The 19,156-nt window shown below is 40.4% G+C and overlaps 1 protein-coding gene across 4 annotated transcripts; it reads left to right on the top strand.

Moving 5' to 3' along the window:
- The first annotated feature begins 2,692 nt into the window (after nucleotides 1-2,692).
- Nucleotides 2,693-18,242, top strand: snx9b (sorting nexin 9b). Of its 4 annotated transcripts, XM_062411020.1 has the most exons (20): nucleotides 2,693-3,021; nucleotides 4,998-5,084; nucleotides 6,193-6,267; nucleotides 7,086-7,208; nucleotides 8,155-8,232; nucleotides 9,212-9,374; nucleotides 10,538-10,573; nucleotides 11,963-12,101; nucleotides 12,534-12,618; nucleotides 12,903-13,028; nucleotides 13,210-13,327; nucleotides 13,426-13,556; nucleotides 13,897-14,000; nucleotides 14,099-14,202; nucleotides 14,360-14,437; nucleotides 14,628-14,704; nucleotides 15,970-16,059; nucleotides 16,360-16,474; nucleotides 16,570-16,661; nucleotides 16,836-18,242. In XM_062411020.1, the coding sequence occupies exons 1-20, from the start codon at nucleotides 3,010-3,012 to the stop codon at nucleotides 16,881-16,883; spliced, it is 1,881 nt and encodes a 626-aa protein (XP_062267004.1). In that variant the 5' UTR covers nucleotides 2,693-3,009; the 3' UTR covers nucleotides 16,884-18,242. The 4 variants fall into 4 exon arrangements, with proteins under 4 accessions (XP_062267004.1, XP_062267006.1, XP_062267005.1 ...); XM_062411022.1 differs by lacking the exon at nucleotides 8,155-8,232 and having other exon boundaries at nucleotides 2,694-3,021; XM_062411021.1 differs by lacking the exon at nucleotides 10,538-10,573 and having other exon boundaries at nucleotides 2,694-3,021.
- The last annotated feature ends 914 nt before the right edge of the window (nucleotides 18,243-19,156 follow it).

Below are 19,156 nucleotides of genomic sequence, written 5' to 3'. Positions count from 1 at the left end.
ATGTCTCTGTGAAGCTGGAAATGTTCACACTGGGCTCAGTGTCCGTGGACCCACCAAACACCCTCCCTCCCACCCTCCTCCCACACACACCTGTGCTGTGAGATGAAGCCAGGTGATACAGGCTTCAAAAGTGCACAGTCATTTCTCAGCAGGACTTTTGCATCGATGAATTCAACACACACACACACTTTAGATTTTTGTGCTGAATTTGAACGTAGTTTAAAATGAAAGGGTTTCTTCAACGTTTGCTGTCACTGTCTTTCAATCTTTGGTGTGAGGACAATGGCTGTGGACCTGCGTGAGGCTACTTGGGGTAAACTGTATCCGCTTTCAACTCCCCCCCTCACTGATATCATCAACCTGCTGCCCCAGTTCTGTTCCGATGTCACATAAATGAAACCAATGTTGTGTTTCTCATAGGAATTCTTACTGATATAAATAGAGAGGAACGAATAACACGCTGTAGTGTAAGACTTTCAAAACAAATTGTGAATTTAAGTTTTAACTTGAATTTAATTGTGGCTTTATTTTTATACTTTGTAACATTGTTAAGAAAAGTCCTAAACAAATCAAACCTCAAGAATACATATTATTATTATTATTATTATTGTCCATACCATGTGTCCTGGGGGTCATGGAGACAATCCCAGCAGACACTGGTTGAAAGAACAGGTTGGACAGGTGTCCAGTCTGTGGCAGGGCTGACATACAAAGACAAGTAACCATTCACATTGACACCTAACGCCAGTCTGCATGTATTTAGACTGTGGGAGGGGTTCAGAGAAAACCCAAGTTAAAAAATAAACCAAGAACCTTTTAACTGTGAGGTGACAGTGCCAATGACATTGATAGCATCACATTCTTGGAATGAGGTGCTATACTTTTTAACCTGGGACCTTGGTATGTTTTACAAAATAGTGTAAAATCCGTTTGTGCTTTTTATTTGTCAGAATTCCTCCCTGGATGTGTGTGTGCGGTGCTCTGCTTTAGTCTATTCTTGTGTCTGCGTCACTGCTTGTACTAATATATATAGAGGAGATGTTGAGCCTCAGTGGGACCATATAAAGTGGGAAGAAGCTGTAGTAGCAGCTTGCTGCCAGCAGAGGTCGCCTTCAGCATGAGAGAAGAGGGGAGGGTGACTCCCTTTGAGCCGTTGAGCCAGCTGAGCGCTGTCAGACAGTAAACACAGGGGCCGCCTGGAGGCCAGAGTGGGTTACTACACCGGAACTCCGTCAACATTACTGAGGCTCAGATAATTTGGTTGACAGAACATTTCTGCTTGAACAACTGATCGATCAACTCTGGACAAAGTGCCAACAAACGTAAAGGTAACAGTTTAAAAAATGTTACACTATGATTCACTGAATATCTCTGGGTTGTGGAAGGTTGATCCAATAAAACAAGATTTTGAAGGAGAAATAATTTACTCATCACTGACAACAAAGTAGTTCACATGTGGGGAGACAGATGCACCAATTATTACACTAATGATTGTATAATGTGATCATGGACCATATGACAGTGGATTGCGAATCAGAGATCGTGGATCCATTTTTCTAGTTTTATTATTGTAATGTGTGGTCATGCTTAAATTTCTGTCATCTTTAAGATCATTGTCCCCTCAGCAGTTGGACTTTTAAACCAGCTGTAGCCTGGTGTATGGCACACACACATTTTAATATATGTTAGTATTTTAACAAAGGACTAATGGATGTTGAATGCTCTTTTTATGTATTGTTATGGTGTGTATGGGTTGTGAGTGACTACTGTTTGCAAACCAAATGTCCCATCGTTATTATTATTTTTTAATTGGCTTTTTGAGGGCTTTAGAATGCAAAAATTCTTACAAAAATTTACAGAAAATTAGAAAGTAGTGAAAATTTACTTTTTTTGCTTATTTAAATTTTAATAAATTTAATTAATTAAGTTTTTTTAATTTAAAATATTTAAGATATTTTGCAATGAATTGCAGGTTGAGGTTCTGCCAAATTTAGAGGTTCAGTATCTTGCCAAGGACACCAAGGCATGCTGATGGGGAAGAGTGGGGATCCAACCCCCAACCTTCTAGATGAAGAACGACCACTCTACCGACTAGGCCACAACGCAGACTGTTGACGGCCAGATTGTGATCACTTGCTAAAGCTCTGGTGATGGAGGTTGTTGTTCTAAATATTGTCTTTTTGAATTTTAAAATTGATGGATGTGATGACGTTTTTAAAAGGCACTGATGATAATTATTATAAAACCTATTCTCAGTTAAAGCAAATGTGGATAATACTTGAGCCTTGAGCCTTGAGAGTGAAATGCTCCTTCCTAATACCCACATGAAAGTGAGATTCAGAGCTGGTTATTATTATACTTGAAGTCATTTGCTAATAAGCAGAACAATAATCTGAGGCAGACTGATTATGTGTCTCTGTTATATGTTATATTATACTATTGGACTTAGTGTTATTGCTATTGATGAAAATCATATTGCCATAATTATTTATATTGTTTAATAACCTAGCCCCAATTTGATTTTGAGAATTACATAAAACTCAATTAAGTAAGAGTTATTTATACATAAATAAAATGTATATAAGAGTTTAAAAAGCCACATATGATGTAATGTGAACCAGTCGCGTGTCGGAGGATCGTATGATCCCACCGACTCTACCTTTCCGGTTTCCCTCCGCGGAGCAGGCGGTGCAGGTCACTCCCTCCCTCCGCTCTGTCAGCAGCCCTGCGCGGTTCAAACTTCCACTCACTCCTCCTCCTGCCTCCGTCCCGTTTTCTCCTCTCTCCGCTCCCCGGACTTTACTTGTTTTTTTAAAGTTAAACACGGTAGACAAGCTAGTTGTGTGTGTGTTTTTTTTATAGCAGCGTGTAGTCACAGGAGCGTGAGCAGCGGGAGGAGACGCCGTGTTTTCCCCGCTCGCAGCTGAGGAGCCGCGGGGGGAAATGTCCAGCTGAGAGCCGGAGAAAGCGCAGGGCCTGTGTCTGTAATGATTGATCAAAGCTCGGATAATGGCGCTAAAGGTGAGTCCCACTGCTTCCCTCTGCGGGTTTAACCTGAACCCGGATCCTCTGCTTCCTCCGGAGTGTGTTCCTCTGGTGTTTTTGACGGAAAATGCGAACAGGGCAGCGGTTGGTCGCATCAGTTCAACTGTGAACAGTGAAACTCGATAAGTTTCGCATGAGGAGTGAGAACCTCCGCCTCAGCTCGGTGTAATGGACGCTCACAACACGTGTTTACTGTACATGTGAAATAATACATGTGTGTGCTGTATTCTACATGGAAAATGTGTCTCATTAAGAAAGTGTCTTGTGACATTTTACTACCTCTACACTGTGGGTCATTTCTTCCTGCAAGGCATGCTGGGAAATGTAGTCGCTGGCCTGTGTGTGGCTCTGTGTACAGAAGCCTAGTGTATGTGAAACAAAGTCAGTATTGTTTATTGTCACAAATGTTAGACTTGTGTAAAGTATTATGAATACGTTTATGTAGTTTTTACTATTATAATTTTTGTATATTTATATTTTACCAGCATGATTATGTTTATATTTGTAAAAGTTCTAGTATGGAAGTGAGTACTGCTGTCGTTGGGCCGGGCTCATTGTTAAAACATTTGAAAAACAAAGACTTGGAGAGAATAAATGAATTCCATCTAACTTAATTATGTAGCCTGACATAATTGTAAAACAACACAAATAAACAACTGTAGGTTTAATAAGTTCTTTTAAGTTATTCTTTTTTCAGTCGGCAATATGATATATAAAATGCTCACATCTGGTGAAAACTACACTACAAGAAATCACTTCTTCTGCGCTGCTATCAAAACAACCCTTTCCAGTGACAGTTGGCTACAGCTGTTTTGGAACAATGAAGAGGAAGTGGTTAGTGGGTAAATGAGACTAAATAATATATTTTAAAGACTACACTAAGGAATCTGATTGGTACCGATTTGGTATAAGAACATCTCTAATTCAGTTATTATTTTAGTACAATTCATATTTAACTTAATTGTATTAATAACAATATCAGAAGCCTGTGAGTATTACTATTATAATAACAGGAAATGAATGGCTGAGTCAGAGCCCTATTTGATACCGGTTTAATGTGATTTTATTCCTGAAACCTTCTCATCAAAGGTTCCTTCCAGACATTTGTTGAGACATATTAATTATTATACTTGATAGAGGCATAATGACGTTTCCCTCCTTACTTAAACATCCACTCTCAGTGGATGTGCACTGGAGGCTAGTTACATACATGTATGTTAATAAGTGAGGCTGCAGAGCTGAGGCAGAAACATGTTGTTCCTGTTTTAAAAAGCCTTCTCCTGCTCCTTGACTCCTGGGAGGTGGCAGGAGGAAACTGAACCACCTCTATTTTCAAAGAATACAAGTTGCATTTCCTTTGAATGATTCATGAACAAATTTAGATTGTCACACTCATAACTCACACTCAAGACATGGCATAATGACTCAATCATCCAGATATTACCTTGCAATTCAAATTCATTTGTACAGTTAAATTTATGATAAGTAAGTGGCTAGGCCTAAGACTCATAATGGGATCTGTCAAAAGAGAAAATAAACTGTATTTAGAAAGGTTGTCCTACCTTTGCTTGGTTGAATGTATATATTTGCATGCGTGTGGACTCTGGGGCCCTGGGGGAGGGCAGATATGTAGATGTAGGTTATCTGTGAGAACAGCTGCAGGCTTCTGTATTAAACCTAAATAGGTAACATGTTGGTTCTGGCCTTGTTTATGGTTGATACTGGTGTCTAGTTAATAGTCAGCGTTTCAGGCGCAGAATAACTAGTTTGTCCTGTTTCACTGAGCCTTTATCCCACATTACAAGAGTTACACTCCTCAGGGAGCTAGTAGGTGTTTTTTGTCAATGTTCACATGCATGTACATGTATAAGTATATGTTTATGGCATCCAAATGAAGTGCCCATCAAACACGCAGTAAGCCTTGTGTGTTTCTGTTTCCTAATTGTGTACAGGGACATGTTGTATATGACTTCACCGCTGAGCCAGGAAACAACGAACTGTCAGTGAAAGAAGGAGAGACGGTCACGATCACCAATCAGGTAAATCCATACTGATATTCTTCTACCATCCCTCTCTTTAAGATCACAGTACACTCGGTGGCCAATCACTTGTTTCAATGGAGACTGTCTCAATTGGTTGATGATTAAAAACATTTATTTGGACCAATCTATTTCTAGATATCACTTAAAAGTTTTTTTTTCTTCTTAAATTGAGTTTTAATTAGTATTATTTTTGTTGCACCTCATTAACTACTATATATTGGATTTTTGTAGTATCTTGCTCTCCTTCATGGTATTGCTATTTAAAATGTCCACTCCTGCAAACCTCCAAGTCACATGATGTTAGGTTGTCTATAAACATTGAGTGTCACAAACACACACAGAGGAAACAAGTAACTGTGGGAGTGACCATGATGTCATTACCGACGGTGTCTAACAGTTCAAAGGCCACTTTTTCTGTGCTGACTACATAGTTTCCAAATCAAAGTTGGTATTAATTCAATCAGGACCGAAACCCTTTTCTCCACTAAATCAACCTACTGTTAAGGGATTTGTGTTCATGGATATTTGGGTAACTTGGAAATTCTCAGATTTATTTCCAACTTGAATCTTTAAACAACTTGTAAATACAACAACCTGCCTTCCTTTATTACGTTAATGAATTAACAGAAACACATTTATATTAACTCGCCTACATTTTCCCGAAGAAATTTTTTTTTCAGTTTCTGCACAAATGTTATTATGAAAAGCTTCATTCAGTACTGTGCAGCTTAGTAATGGGATCAAAGCATTACCAGAAACAGTGTGACCTTTTCTATGCAGAACAAATTGAGCAGAAAAGATGAGCCTTTTAGTTTTTTCCTTTTAAGTTAAGTGTTTAACTTTTTATGATGTTTATTTTCCTAATTGGTGCTCTTTATATATGGTTGTATTTCAGTTATTGTTTGATGAGATTTTGGATATTATTGCATTTATTCAGCCAAAATATTTCTATAGGAAATGTTTTAAACCATAATATCCGCAGTTATTATTGCAGTCTCCAAAGATCCACATTAATCGGGCTTTAATAACAAATGAACTATTAAACAAAAGTGTAAAACTGAATTTGGCAAAAATGCTAACAAGTTGTGTTGCGTCTCTGTCACAGCATATCGGAGGCGGTTGGATTGAAGCACAGAACTCCAAAGGGGAGGTGGGACTGGTGCCAGAGGACTACATCGAGGTCAGTGAGATGAGTGTCCCTTTGTGTTTGGTGATGATTTCCCCACAGACATCACAAGTAAAGAAAACTCTGCTGTCAAGCTTTAAAGTCAAAGTGTACAATATGTACCGTCCCTATCAGAGCTCAGATAAATATTTCCACATTGTGTTTTTGTCTCTTGCCTGAAAGTAAAACGACGACAGGATGTTCCTCCTAAAGAGTTTTGCTGATTCTGGTGTTTGCATCCTGTTTCATCCAAAAAACCCCTGACGTCGTTATGGAGGATATGAATCACTCAGTAGACATTCACAAAGAGAGAGAGAATGAGCAAAGTCTGTTTAACAGCCCAGCTTCACTCTAAACAACTCCTTCAGCAACATTTAACAGTCTAGTGTCTGTGTGTACTAGAGAGAGACCGATACCATTCTCCTGCTTAACTCTGCAAACAAGTTCACGTGGATATGTTTGTCTGACCTGAAGTTACCTCTCCAGCTGCCCTCAGATGTTTTTTATAAGAGTCCACATCATAGAAACCCCCTAATGACAAATACACTTGTAGCTTATGTAATTTCTGATGAAAAACATCGGGACAAGCAGCTTATTCTTTATTTCATTGCAACGTTCATATTAAATTGAATTCTGGATAAATAGAGGAAGTGAAACAGACAGTTTTCAAAGCCAGGGAACACTAAGGAGACATGATCACATAACCACGGAGGAATGTAGCTTAAAAAGTCATTAGATCCCTCTGGAATATCTGGATTAGTTTCTCTTTTTTCCAATGGGAATGTTAGATTTCTAATGGGACTATGTTTGTCTTTTTGTTCTTTCGTTTGTAGATTGGTAAACCGAACCCAGGAGCAGGAACCGCTGCACCTACTCAAAGTGTAGGAAATGTTGCACCCCCAGACCTGACCTTCTTTGATACCTATGCTCCCGCATCAACACCTGCACAGAACCAGGTAACGCTCACCTCATGAACGTACATGTTTGGCAAACTCGTACTGTTGCTTTTCAAGCTTCTGAAGTGCCGACAGAAATGCCTTGAGGGATTTTTTTTATTTTTCAAATTTGGATCAAACTATAGGTTTGACTCAAGGATGAAATTTACGATATTTTCGTCGTCAAAGGTCGCTGTGCCTTTGACCTCACAAAGCACAGTTTTGTTGCCTTGTGAAAGCTATATCTCAGGAACACGTCCAGTGAATCCTTTTAAATGTTCACTTTGACTCATGAATGAACTGCGTAGAATTTGGTGGTCCCAGGTCAAGGTTGCCTTTTCGGCCTCTTGACCCTGATATATCAAGTGTGGCTGAATAGGAGTCTGAAAAAAGTAGATTATTACTCCACTGATAGGGTGAGGCATTGCATTTATCGACCGATTGTCAGAGTTTCAAATGATAAACCTTGCTATGAGTAGACCGGTGCTGGAGAAGTAAGTGTGAATTTATACAGTCATTCCCTACGTAGCACTCCATGTTTCCATTCTCTCACTCAAAAGTGTGTGTGATGGTGGGATTCTGAAGAAAAAGCAGAAGTCAGCGAGGCCAGTTTTAATGACGTCGATGCAGCCGCCGTTATTCTTCTGAACCCTGAGATGCAGAAGTGAGAGCTGCTGCTGTGGAAGATTATCCTCGTGGTCATTTATAGCTCCCTACAGGTTTTTAACTCAAAACAGTAAATAAGTTTGGGGAGATTATTTTTCTTGGTAGCTGGAAGTTGCACAAAAATGAGGGAAATGTGTAAAGTAAGTGGTTGAGTCAAGGCAGGAAATGTGTCAACCATCATCCCTCTTTCTCTCTCTCTCTCTCTCTCCCTCTCAAACACACACACAGCATCACTTTAACCCATCCCATTAACCATCACTTCTGGTGCTTTGTGATGTTTACACCTTCTTCTCCCCTCAAGGTGGATGCTGGGGGCTTGAGTCCCCAGCCGGACACCCCTGACACCCCAGTTTCCCCTTATCTCTCGTCCCCTGATGAGGTAACCGCCATGTTGGTGGGCGTGGCCAGGGGCATGAACCCAATTTCCCCCCACACTCACCAAGCAAACCCCTCCCCCCTCTCCAATTGTTCTTCTTTGGTAAAATCACCCTGACTACTCCTACCCACCGAGGAAAGCATGACTTCATCCACCTCAGCTCCCACCTTCATCTAAATTTTATGAATCAGCACCACAGACAGAGTCAGTGATTCCTATACCTCACGTATGTAATTTATTTATCACACTGGATAATTATTCAACCACAACACATGAATTAAACCAGATTATGATGGGAATCAAATAGATAAATATCATCCTGACTGATTTTTAAATAAAAAATATTCTATATTTTAAGAAGCTGTTAAATCAATGACATGCTGTGTCAGTATTTTTTGTCACGTGATTATATGTCACTTCAGCAGTTTGCTCTGAAACTGTTGATTTCTGTATGTTTCTCTGTGAATGTGCAATAGGTGACACAAAGCTCATTGTTTAGCTAGCATCAAACTCACTGCAACCCACAAAAAGCCCACACACATATTTTGCTGCATGTCCATCCAGATAGGCTTGTATAGGGGTGAATATGCCTGCATTGCAAGCATGGCACAGAGTTGCGTTCTCAGCCTGCAAGTACTTTATATATTAGTGTGTTTGGACTTGAGAATGGTAGCTTTTGCTAATTAGTTTTTTTTCAAATGCAATTTTCTTATTGTTTTGATGATTTCTTGTTGCTGCATGTGAAATGAAGCTTTTGTTTTCGACGACAAACCCCACTGCCACCATCGGGACGATAGATTATCTCAACAGACGCCCTGTTAGAGGCCAGCTCTGCATTCTGTGTTGTGAACAGCAAGTTATTTTGAGAAGACTGTCAGCTCCACATTAAACAGACCAGGCTGGACTCTACTCTCTCTCATCTGCTTCTCCTTACGCAATCTGTCATTTCATCTCTCACGTTTGCTCCCTCTGTCTCTTCCAGGCGAGTAACGGTAATGATCCGTGGTCGGTGTGGAACGCGGACCCCTCAGGGGGCTCCAACAACAACTGGGCGGCAAATCCAGAGGGCACCCAGACTGGGAAGAATGCTGCCGACCCCTGGGGCTCCGTACCACAGGGTCACCCTCAGGCTTACCAGGGCCCCGGTAAGGACAGTCCTACAGTTAGCAGCCATGGTCAACCCGTTAATTATGTGCCAGCAGAATAAAACCACTGGCTATGATCTTGGGTCATTTATAGATTCTAAAGGTTCATACTCTTGATTGTACTTCCACTACTTAGAACTTATAAAACGACTTAAAAACCACACCATTCTTGAAAATGGGAAAGAAAGCCTTGGTGGCGAATATTATGAATTGTTTGGGCTTCCTCTTAAATTGTTTCCTGTCTAATATTTAACAGGATGATTGAAGTTTATTCAAATCTACTAAAAGTGTTTTGCAACACAGAAAGTTAATGGAGCCCTTGTATCTAAGGTCACACACTATTTTTAGCTCTTGGAGTTAATGTCTTTCAGTTCGTGGGTAGTTTACTTATAGAAATTTTAAATGTGAAGACAGGACAAAGTATGTGGTTCCAGTCGATGAGGTTATTTTAAGAAAAACAAGATTTACTACTGAGCTTCAAATATTCCTGAATTAATTTTATTCTGATGTGTCTTTTCTCATATGTTATACATGTATATTTGCTCAGTCAGACATCAGAGAAATTAAGTACATATCCTGTGGAGTCTAGTTTTCATAGGCTTGGTTAAAGGTCTCTTGATGAAAATCAAAAGCAGCTATAAAAGTGTCTTGGTCATAAGACCGGCTGTCCAATGACAGTGGACATTTAATTTTTTTTTTTAAACTTCCATAATGTCCTTCCCTCATATATACTTTTAAACAGACATATTATCTTCAACAACAATATTATACAACCTATGTTCCACAGAGTGATATATTTTAAGTGTCCGGCTCCGATGAGGATTGCATCATCGACCAAAAGGAGAATATTCTCTTGATTGTAAAGACCTTAGTCTGAACCGGATACCAACTGAAATACCTTGAGGATACACAGGAAACCCTCTAATCTGGAGCTCCAAGCGTCCAGCAGAAATACTGTGTCACTGTCTCCTCTAGAGAGATGCTCCAGCACGTGGACAGGACCAGCCGATCGGAAACGTTAGCCTCATGCATGACTCAGAAGAATAAATGACTTGACCTGTTTTTTCAATTCTCCAGTTGTTTTTGTAAAAAGAGAACAGAGGGGATAAATGGAGAGGAGGGGAATTAACAGACTTTTACTTTCTTCCCTTCTCTTACCAAAGACATCTACCCATATCCTTACCTTATCGATTGCACAGGTATTCTGTGTGTTGCAATGGTGGAATCTTTTTTCCTAACGTTTGTGTGTGGACTGGTACTAAGTGCTCATTAAGACTGACTGCCTGTAGCGAATGGTTTCAGGAAATGATTTGCATCGGTAAAAAGCATGTGAGTGATGCATTTAATTAGTTGACATTAACACTATGATCATTTTATGATGTGAAAGTGACAGTTTGTCTCACCTCTGAAACTAAAGAAGAGTGTGAGTTGATTATCGTTCATCTGACTAATGCCATTAGTTTGTACAGTCAAATTCTCAGGAAACAGTGAAATTGTTCAGGCGTTGAAGTGTTGGTGTTTAATTAAGAGTTTGTGTCACATCACGTTAGAATGAACGCTGTTCAGTGTTTGACAGAACACATAACTAGGTACTTTGTTTAAGTTTAGACAAAAAACTTTAAACAAAATATTTTCTATGAAATTATGTTTGTAGCTCAATAGGACAACTCACATTTAAAATGTTCATTAAAGCAGCAGAACATAGAGTTTTGGCTTCTATGCTCTAACTTCAGATCGAATATCTGTAACTCCCCTTTTGGACCCTGCAGGTGGATGCTGGGGTTGTGGAGGGGCCGAATCGAAAGAAATACTGACGCAGAGATGGGAAATCTTTGCAGCTTAAGTAGACCACCAAATAGTCAATGGTAGAGGATTGTGAAGAATGAGGTCACATGATTAAAGCTTGAGTTGACTGTGAGAACTAACTCGCAAGCATCGCTCCATTTATTTGATTTTGTCTGTTGTACTGTAGATGGAATGCCACAGTATACTCAGTATACTCAATACTATCACTTGTTTTTTATGTTTTGAAAGTTCTCAGCTTCAGAGAAGGTCATACAAATCATATCTTTGTTTAGTAGCGTATAGGAATGGAAGCTGAGGATTGGTTCCACGTTCAAACCATTTGAAACCTTTGGTTTTCTGAGATATACTTTATATGCTGCCTGTGAGCATGGATTTAACACAATGATGCATGCTCTGTATTTTCATGGGAAATTGGAACTATGGCAGAAATGTAATATGACAACTTGTTAACATCAAAACAAGGGCAAAGATTCTACACACATTTATGGGTGTTGTATTTTATGCCATTAAATGAAAGAAGTGTATTTGATGGCTTAAAAGCTGCATACAATAATCTCAGGATACTGTCTTGCTAATGCTGAGGACCAGAGTAAAGTTTAACAAAGCATTTCTACTTAAAAAAAGTTGTTTGTATAAGCACAATTACAAATATTCATGGTAATAGTTGGAGATATTAAATAAAAAGAGAAAAAATGTTTAACTTGCTGTCAACCTGTGCAGCATCTTTGTGCAGCTGCTGTACAGAATGTATTTTTATTTAGTGTGCATGTGTGTGACCTCAGGAGCGGAGGATGATGAGTGGGATGACGAGTGGGATGACGTGAAGTCCAGCGGAGGATACTCCGAGTCAGACCCTGGAGATGGTGGAGCCATGCAGAGAGGTGGAGCTCACGCCACTTCAATGAAAATCTCCCTCAACAAGTAAGAGTTTATAAAACAAGAGGATTCGTTTGGTGTAAAAAAAAATGAGGCAGGGTTTGGCCTGAAGGGACGAAACTAAGAAAAATGGCAAAATATTGTGATATTAGTAATAAGATTAAGCTTGGATTTGAATTTTGGCCTGAGGGAGTTTCTTGTTTTTCTGAAATCTCAGTTTCTCTTGCACTTTACAACTATAATGCTCATATTGTTTGGACCAGGGCCTTCTTCATCTTTTATCTCTGCTTGAATCAGCTTGAACATTCACTTGGTTTTAAGAGCCACAAACATTAGGGATTATACATGTTATTTATGTATAGTGGCAGTAATTTGATACTTTTGACTTAAACACGCCACAGAAAGCTTCCTCAAACAGAGTTAGAGAGACCAGTCGATACCATCACTGTTTAAACTTTGTCTGTTCTCGTTGAGCAGGTTCCCAGGGTTCTCCAAGTCGGGGCCGGAGCTCTACCTTCTGTGCAAACAGCCCGCTAAGGGCAAAGAAAAGCTAACAATCTATGTAGGTTATATCTCTCAGTATTTGTGCCAGTTGTATGCAATTTCAAACATCAGATGTCTTTCTTGTTATATAACTGGTAGTGGTACTGTAACTTAACTTGCATGACCAACCACAGTATATTTAGTTTTCTTGTCATTTTATAAAAAAGGGAACTTATTTATGCTAATTATACTTCCTAGAAAAGTAGTACAGTATGGTTGTGAGTGTTTTTCTGAGTATGAACAACGATTTAATGTCAAAAGACAAAGAGCAGCAGTTCTCTAAACCTACTGTTTCCTGCTCAGATGGGAGAAGTTGGTCCTGTGTGGTCATACCCAGAGGCTCAGCTCGACTGTGTTGTGGCTGATCCCAAGAAAGGCTCAAAGCTGTACGGCCTCAAGAGCTACATCGAGTACCAAGTCACAGCCAGTGTAAGTGTTAAGTTTTAACCGGAATTTAGCTTAATTAGAATGTATACACTTTCCACCACTAATCATTTCAAGGCGGCCATTTGAAAATGTTTATCTACAAAGGGAGTTTTACTGTTAAAGTAATAATTTCCCCAGTTTACACTACTTGCCGCCAATATAACTCCATGGTATTTGTTTGCAGACCACAAACCGAACAGTCAATCACAGATACAAGCACTTTGATTGGCTGTACGAGCGGCTTCTCGACAAATTTGGGTCCGCCATCCCCATCCCCTCTTTACCGGACAAGCAGGTAACAGGTGAGTGCTTGACTCTGCGTAAGACACATAACCAAACATTCCTGAAGTCAGCATGTAGGTTTAATCATTCATTCATTGTTTGCTTCACTCTTTTGCAGGTCGTTTTGAGGAGGAGTTTATTAAGATGCGTATGGAGCGGTTGCAGGGCTGGATGACCAGGATGTGCAGACACCCCATTCTTTCCAGTAGTGATGTTTTCCAGCTTTTCCTCACCTACAAGGATGAGAAGGTTTGATATCCCACTTCCTTCTTCCTCCTCTAGGTCTTATTTTAGTTTTCTCTATATAATATATATTATTGGAGAAGTTAAACTGCCTGCTTTTATAATTTTTTTTTAATTCTTTACTGTTTATTGTGTCAAATTTGTGCTTTCATATCAGCAAACAAACACAGATACAGTTTGTCGGACTTAACTATATGTAACTTTCGATGGCTGCATTTAGCCTGGATCTCTCTTCATCTTAGAGCGAAGAACTAAAATGATTTGTGACCACTGAAAGTTTAGTTCGGGACTTCATTGCTGTGTTAGTTTAATTTGTGATTTAAAATGATGGATTGTTTTCATGCAGGACTGGAAGACGGGGAAAAGAAAAGCAGAGAAGGACGAGACGGTGGGAGTGATGATCTTCACCACGATAGAGCCTGAAGCTGCAGACCTGGATCCTGTAGAAGTGTGAGCTGAAGCTTTGCAAACAGTGGCCCATCACCTTGTGGTTTTAATTCATGCTGCATTTATTGTAATGGTGGCGTACATGTGCTCCTCGTTCTCAGGGAGCAGAAGTGTGAGCAGTTCAGCAGGTTTACTAAAGCCATGGACGACGGCGTGAAGGAAATCCTCACAGTGGGAAACGAGCACTGGAAGAGGTGCACAGGCCGTATGTTTGCACTGCACCACACACACAGGCTTTGTGCTGTAATTACTGTTTGTATGATTTAAAAGACGTCATTATTATGTTTAGTATTTAGTATGTAGTATATATTCACACAGTGTTTTCGTCTTTTTTCACCTTTGATTTCCCCCCCCCTACACAGCTCTGCCAAAAGAGTACCAGCGAATCGGCAAAGCCTTTCAAAACCTCTCCTCAGTCTTCACCAGCAGTGGATACCAAGGTAATGACCACAAATATTATTGAAGAGCTTTCTGCATTGACATTTCCCACATGCAGCCATTTGCTGGTTGTGTCACTCTGCTGTCTTTGGGAACTCCTTCAAAACTTTGTTGTGTGGAAATCTGCTTTGAATGGAAAAGACAAACAAGTCGTCTTAAGAAACAGGATGGTGACATGTTTTAATCCCTCAGGTGAGTCAACCCTGACTGACGCCATGACCGCAGCAGGGAAGACGTACGAGGAGATCGCTCAGATGGTTGCAGAGCAGGTATGTTTAGAGTGTCTTTCCATTCATCCGTTATCTACACCGCTTATTGTTTGAGGTAGTGGGGGTGTTTGCTGTAGTCAGAACCAGCTGACCCAGGGCGAGAGGTGGGGTACACCCTGTTCAGGTCACCAGTCTATCACAGGGCCAACAAGAGAAAACCACACACGTTTTTGACTTGTCAGAGAAGACTGATATCAGGGCTGTCACGATGTCACTTTAACGATGTTGCCTTCATGTTCACGTCACAGTCATTATTGCAATGGCCTTGTCTTCAAATTCAGCACACAGCCTGTCATGTGTGTTTGGATACACAATGTTTGTTTCCTTTCGGAAACAAGAGCTGTCAGACCTATCAGACTTCTGCTGTCTCAAAGGTCTTGAGGTTTATTTTAGGTGTTTTTTTTATCAACCACATTGTTGTCCCAGTTCACAACATCTCACAATATCTGCAGTATTTCCTGCTCGCAGTCGGTGTTTACGTCCGATCTGCGGTGTTGCATTGAACCCTTTAACCCTGCGTCCTGCACTATCAGTGGAGGGAGAAGTCCTGGCAGTCTTATCTCTAGTGTTTCCTCGTTCTTGCTTTGACCTCTTTGGATGTGGCTTTGCTGAACGCTCTGTCTCAACAGCAATGGGTGGAATGTTGTTAAATCAAGTGTGGGTTTTTTGTTGTCCCAGCAGCAGGAGGAGGATTCACCTGGTAAGCTCGTGTTAGTCAGTAGAGTTGTTGGCTGTAGTTTAGCATTGCCTGTGATAGTTTGCAGGATTATGAGGAAACCATTATCCGGACATGGATTCATGTCAGGAGCCAAAAGGCTTTTCTGCTATCCACAGCCTTATCTGCCTTTCCTTAACTGTTGTTTTATATTCCTGCACAGAGATTCCCTTTATATATTCAAGAACTAGTGTTAGAGTTGAATTTTACACACAGTTTGGACGAATGGTCTCATTGCCACAGGTTCAGTTCCAAACCGCCACTTTATTGCGTGTCGTCCTCCTTCTCTGTCCAAAAGATAGAAAATGAACAACATTTTTGTATTATCTGGATGTTTCCATTCCTTCACCATCTCACTGTTCACTATCTTCACCGGCTGGATGTCCCTAGTGAATCTATGACCTTATGATACATGTGTTGTTTCAGCTTGGTAAATGTGTTTAAAATTCAATTCCAATGACGATATACTTCATTGTGTTATTCCTCATAAGTTTTATATCCATGTTTTATTCCCTCTTTCACACTGAAAGTTTTTTTGTTCATTTTCCAGCCGAGGAAAGACCTCCACTTCCTCATGGAGACCAACAATGAATATAAGGGTCTTCTTGGATGTTTCCCAGACACCATTGGAGTCCATAAGGTACATCGGGAAATAGTTTTGTTTTTTTATGGGGGAAGTTTCTACACACTGAACTTAACTTCAAGAGATATTATTTTGCAGCACGAGTTGGTTGTTATGTTCAAACATGGCTCTACACTTATATTAAGTGATGTCCCTCAAGCCAAATTGAAACTGCCAGGTGTTAACTTTAGTTCTGCTAACTAAACTGTGTGTAGATATATATATCCAGCGGTTGAAGTTCATTATATATGTAACAATTATTCTCTGTCCTTAATGAGATGTTACTCAAACCTCATTTTCTATTTTCCATTATTAAAGGCAGCCATAGACAAAGTGAAGGAGGGCGACAAGCTGGTGGCCACCAGTAAAATTACTCCTCAGGAGAAAGTGACCATGGCGAAGCGAGTCAGCACCATGTCTTACGCTTTACAAGGTACCAGATTGTCTCTGAGCCAGAGGCAGTGACGCAGGGCAGTTAGTCGCCAAGTGCTTCCTGATCTCATTGGTTTCGCCTCTTTTCTGCCGCAGCTGAGATGAACCACTTCCATAGCAACCGGATCTATGACTACAACAGGGTCATGCAGTTGTACCTGGAGGAGCAAGTCAAGTTTTACGAGACGGTAAAGTCCTTTTCATCGACCATCGCTCAGAGTAAATTAAATTCTAAGCCAGTCGGTCCTGCCTGTGGCCTGTAGACCTGCAGAGAAGCTGCGTAAAGCCTCGACACTAAACCATCTCCACCATTCTCTGAGTTTGTATTCATGCTCGTTTCTCCTCTTCTTCTGAATCCCCAGATTGCTGCAAAGCTGAGAGAGGCACACGGTCAGTTCACTACGATGTGAGAGCCTTCACCGTCGCACTACAAGACAAGAGTAAAACCCCAGCTCGACAAACCGAAATATATTTACTTATTCTGCATTCATTTGCCTCTTTCCTTTTTAATTTAAATGTCACTTCTCTCTATTTGTTATGCTCTCACCTTAATCGTCTCCTTCTGTACGGACCCAGCTCACGGTGTAACATTTGTCAGCTAAGAAGTTTCTGAACAGTTTCTGAACATAACGCTGCAAACGCTGGCACTTGTGTGCGCTTTCATTTTTTGTGGATCAGAAATGAGAGCAGAATGAGAAACACTATTTACCCCCATCCTTTCCTCTGCCCAAGGTCCAGAGCTTGGGATACAGGAAGCACACATCTGAGTTACAGTTATTGTCTGTGAATTGTCTTCATTGCATGAGTCACACATGAGGGTTTCCTCATTCGATTCAAGTTTTAAGTAAACTCCGTTTGTCAATCTTGATTCCATGAAAAACAAAAGGTAAAGATGCACATGTAGCAAAACCGTTACCTGCAGGATTTTGTGGTGATGTAGTAAAAATAAAAACCAAAGCCTTTCTCCCTCTTGTCACAAGGGGGGAGCTGATTTTTTTTAAAGGTAGGCTTGACGGCATATCACAGCTTCAGTGCCCTTTTCCTTCGTTTATGCAAATGTTGTTTGACATTGTTAGAAGCAGTGGAGCTTTCCTTAAAAGTCCTGGATGAGTTGGCGAAGGCAGAGTCTCTTCTGTATGTCCAAGTTCTATTTCACCCTGCACTTCCTCAAAAAAGCCAACAGGAAGCTCCACCTCCTTCCTGTCTTGCTCACGTGCCTTACCCCCTTTGAGGAAGATAGAATAAGCTTGAATTGATAAACCCCTTACACTTTGCCCCCCCCCCCCCCCAGCCTCTGAACTATGATACTGCAGTTTACATTTCAGGATAGAAGACAAAACATGCAATAACGACTCTCAGGTTGGGGATGATTATTTTAAGCATTTTACATTCAAGCCAGACATCAGTGAATAGATAACTTGTGTGTGGGTGGTTTCAGACATGATTCTTTTTTCTCAGTTCTGATATGAAGAATATTTGTTTTATAAATGGATTGTGTCATGTAGGCAATTTTCCTTTTTTGTTTTTCACCGCCCAATTTTCAATCAGTCTCTAATCTTGTTCACTCTTTGTTTTCCTACCACTTTACACATGATAAATATATGCATATATATAAATAAATATATATATATATATTCTGTTGGACCTATAAGGTGCTTCTTGTTATTGAGATACTATTTTATGTATAGAAGTATTTTCAATACAGTGCAACTCAGAGATGAGCGGAAATTCTGTTTGATTTATTAAACAATGATTTGTATTCATTGGGACTTGATTTGTTGATTTTTTTTTTGTGTGTTGGAAAGAAACCTCATCTTGTTCTCGGCTCAAAGTGTAAAACACCACGCATTCTCTGATTTGTCCTCACAGTACAGCTCTTATTCGCAGCAGCAGACTCTTGCGTAGAGATGGAGAGGAATGAGAATGAGTGTGCCGCCTGTGCAAAGGGTCAAAGACTCTGTTTGTGCAGTGTTGCAGTGGAGGAAGTGAAAGAGCCCTTTTACACCACATTCAGCCCTCGCTGGCTTCAGGTGCAGCTGGATGTGGAGGCCGCATAAAGTCACCACGGAGGGGATCCCTACATACAACAGATAGTAGAGGCATTCTCTTTTGTTTTTGGTTATTTTCAGTGCATGTGATTTAGTGTGTTAGGGGCTTTTATCTAATCCTTAAAACATTGGGCGGGTTTTCAGGTTTTTATGCCACTGCGCTAGTGACATCCAGTGGCCTAGAATATATGTTTTTGGTCATTCTTTTGAACACGCTTTTCTCAGATTTGGCACAATCGTTCAGTTGGACTGAAAGATGAGCCGATTAGATTTTCTGGCACTGCTCTGGTCGGTGGAGGCATACAAACACAAGGCAGCTTCTGAGAGTTCAAATCGAAGTGATCACGAGCTGCAGCCTCTCTTTCTGTCTCTTCTGGCCCCCTGGTGTTACCTCTGCACGACACATGCCTGCTAACTGACACAAAGCTGCCAGTTTGCTAAAGGTCTCAGGAAACCCCCGTGTGATGTCATTTTAATTGAACACATGACTCAACACTCACTGGATACCACACACAAACTGTAGTTTACATTATGATGAGAGATGTTTCAAGATCCTGGTCTGAAAATGTATCTGATCTCTCATCAAATAATTGGTAGAACTTTCATCACAGTGTGTATATAGTACCCTCTGTGAC

Source organism: Platichthys flesus, chromosome 18 (assembly GCF_949316205.1).
Source record: "Platichthys flesus chromosome 18, fPlaFle2.1, whole genome shotgun sequence".
Lineage (NCBI taxonomy): Eukaryota > Metazoa > Chordata > Actinopteri > Pleuronectiformes > Pleuronectidae > Platichthys > Platichthys flesus.
Note: the sequence above shows the minus strand (reverse complement) of the source record. Positions and strands in the feature narration are given on the sequence as shown.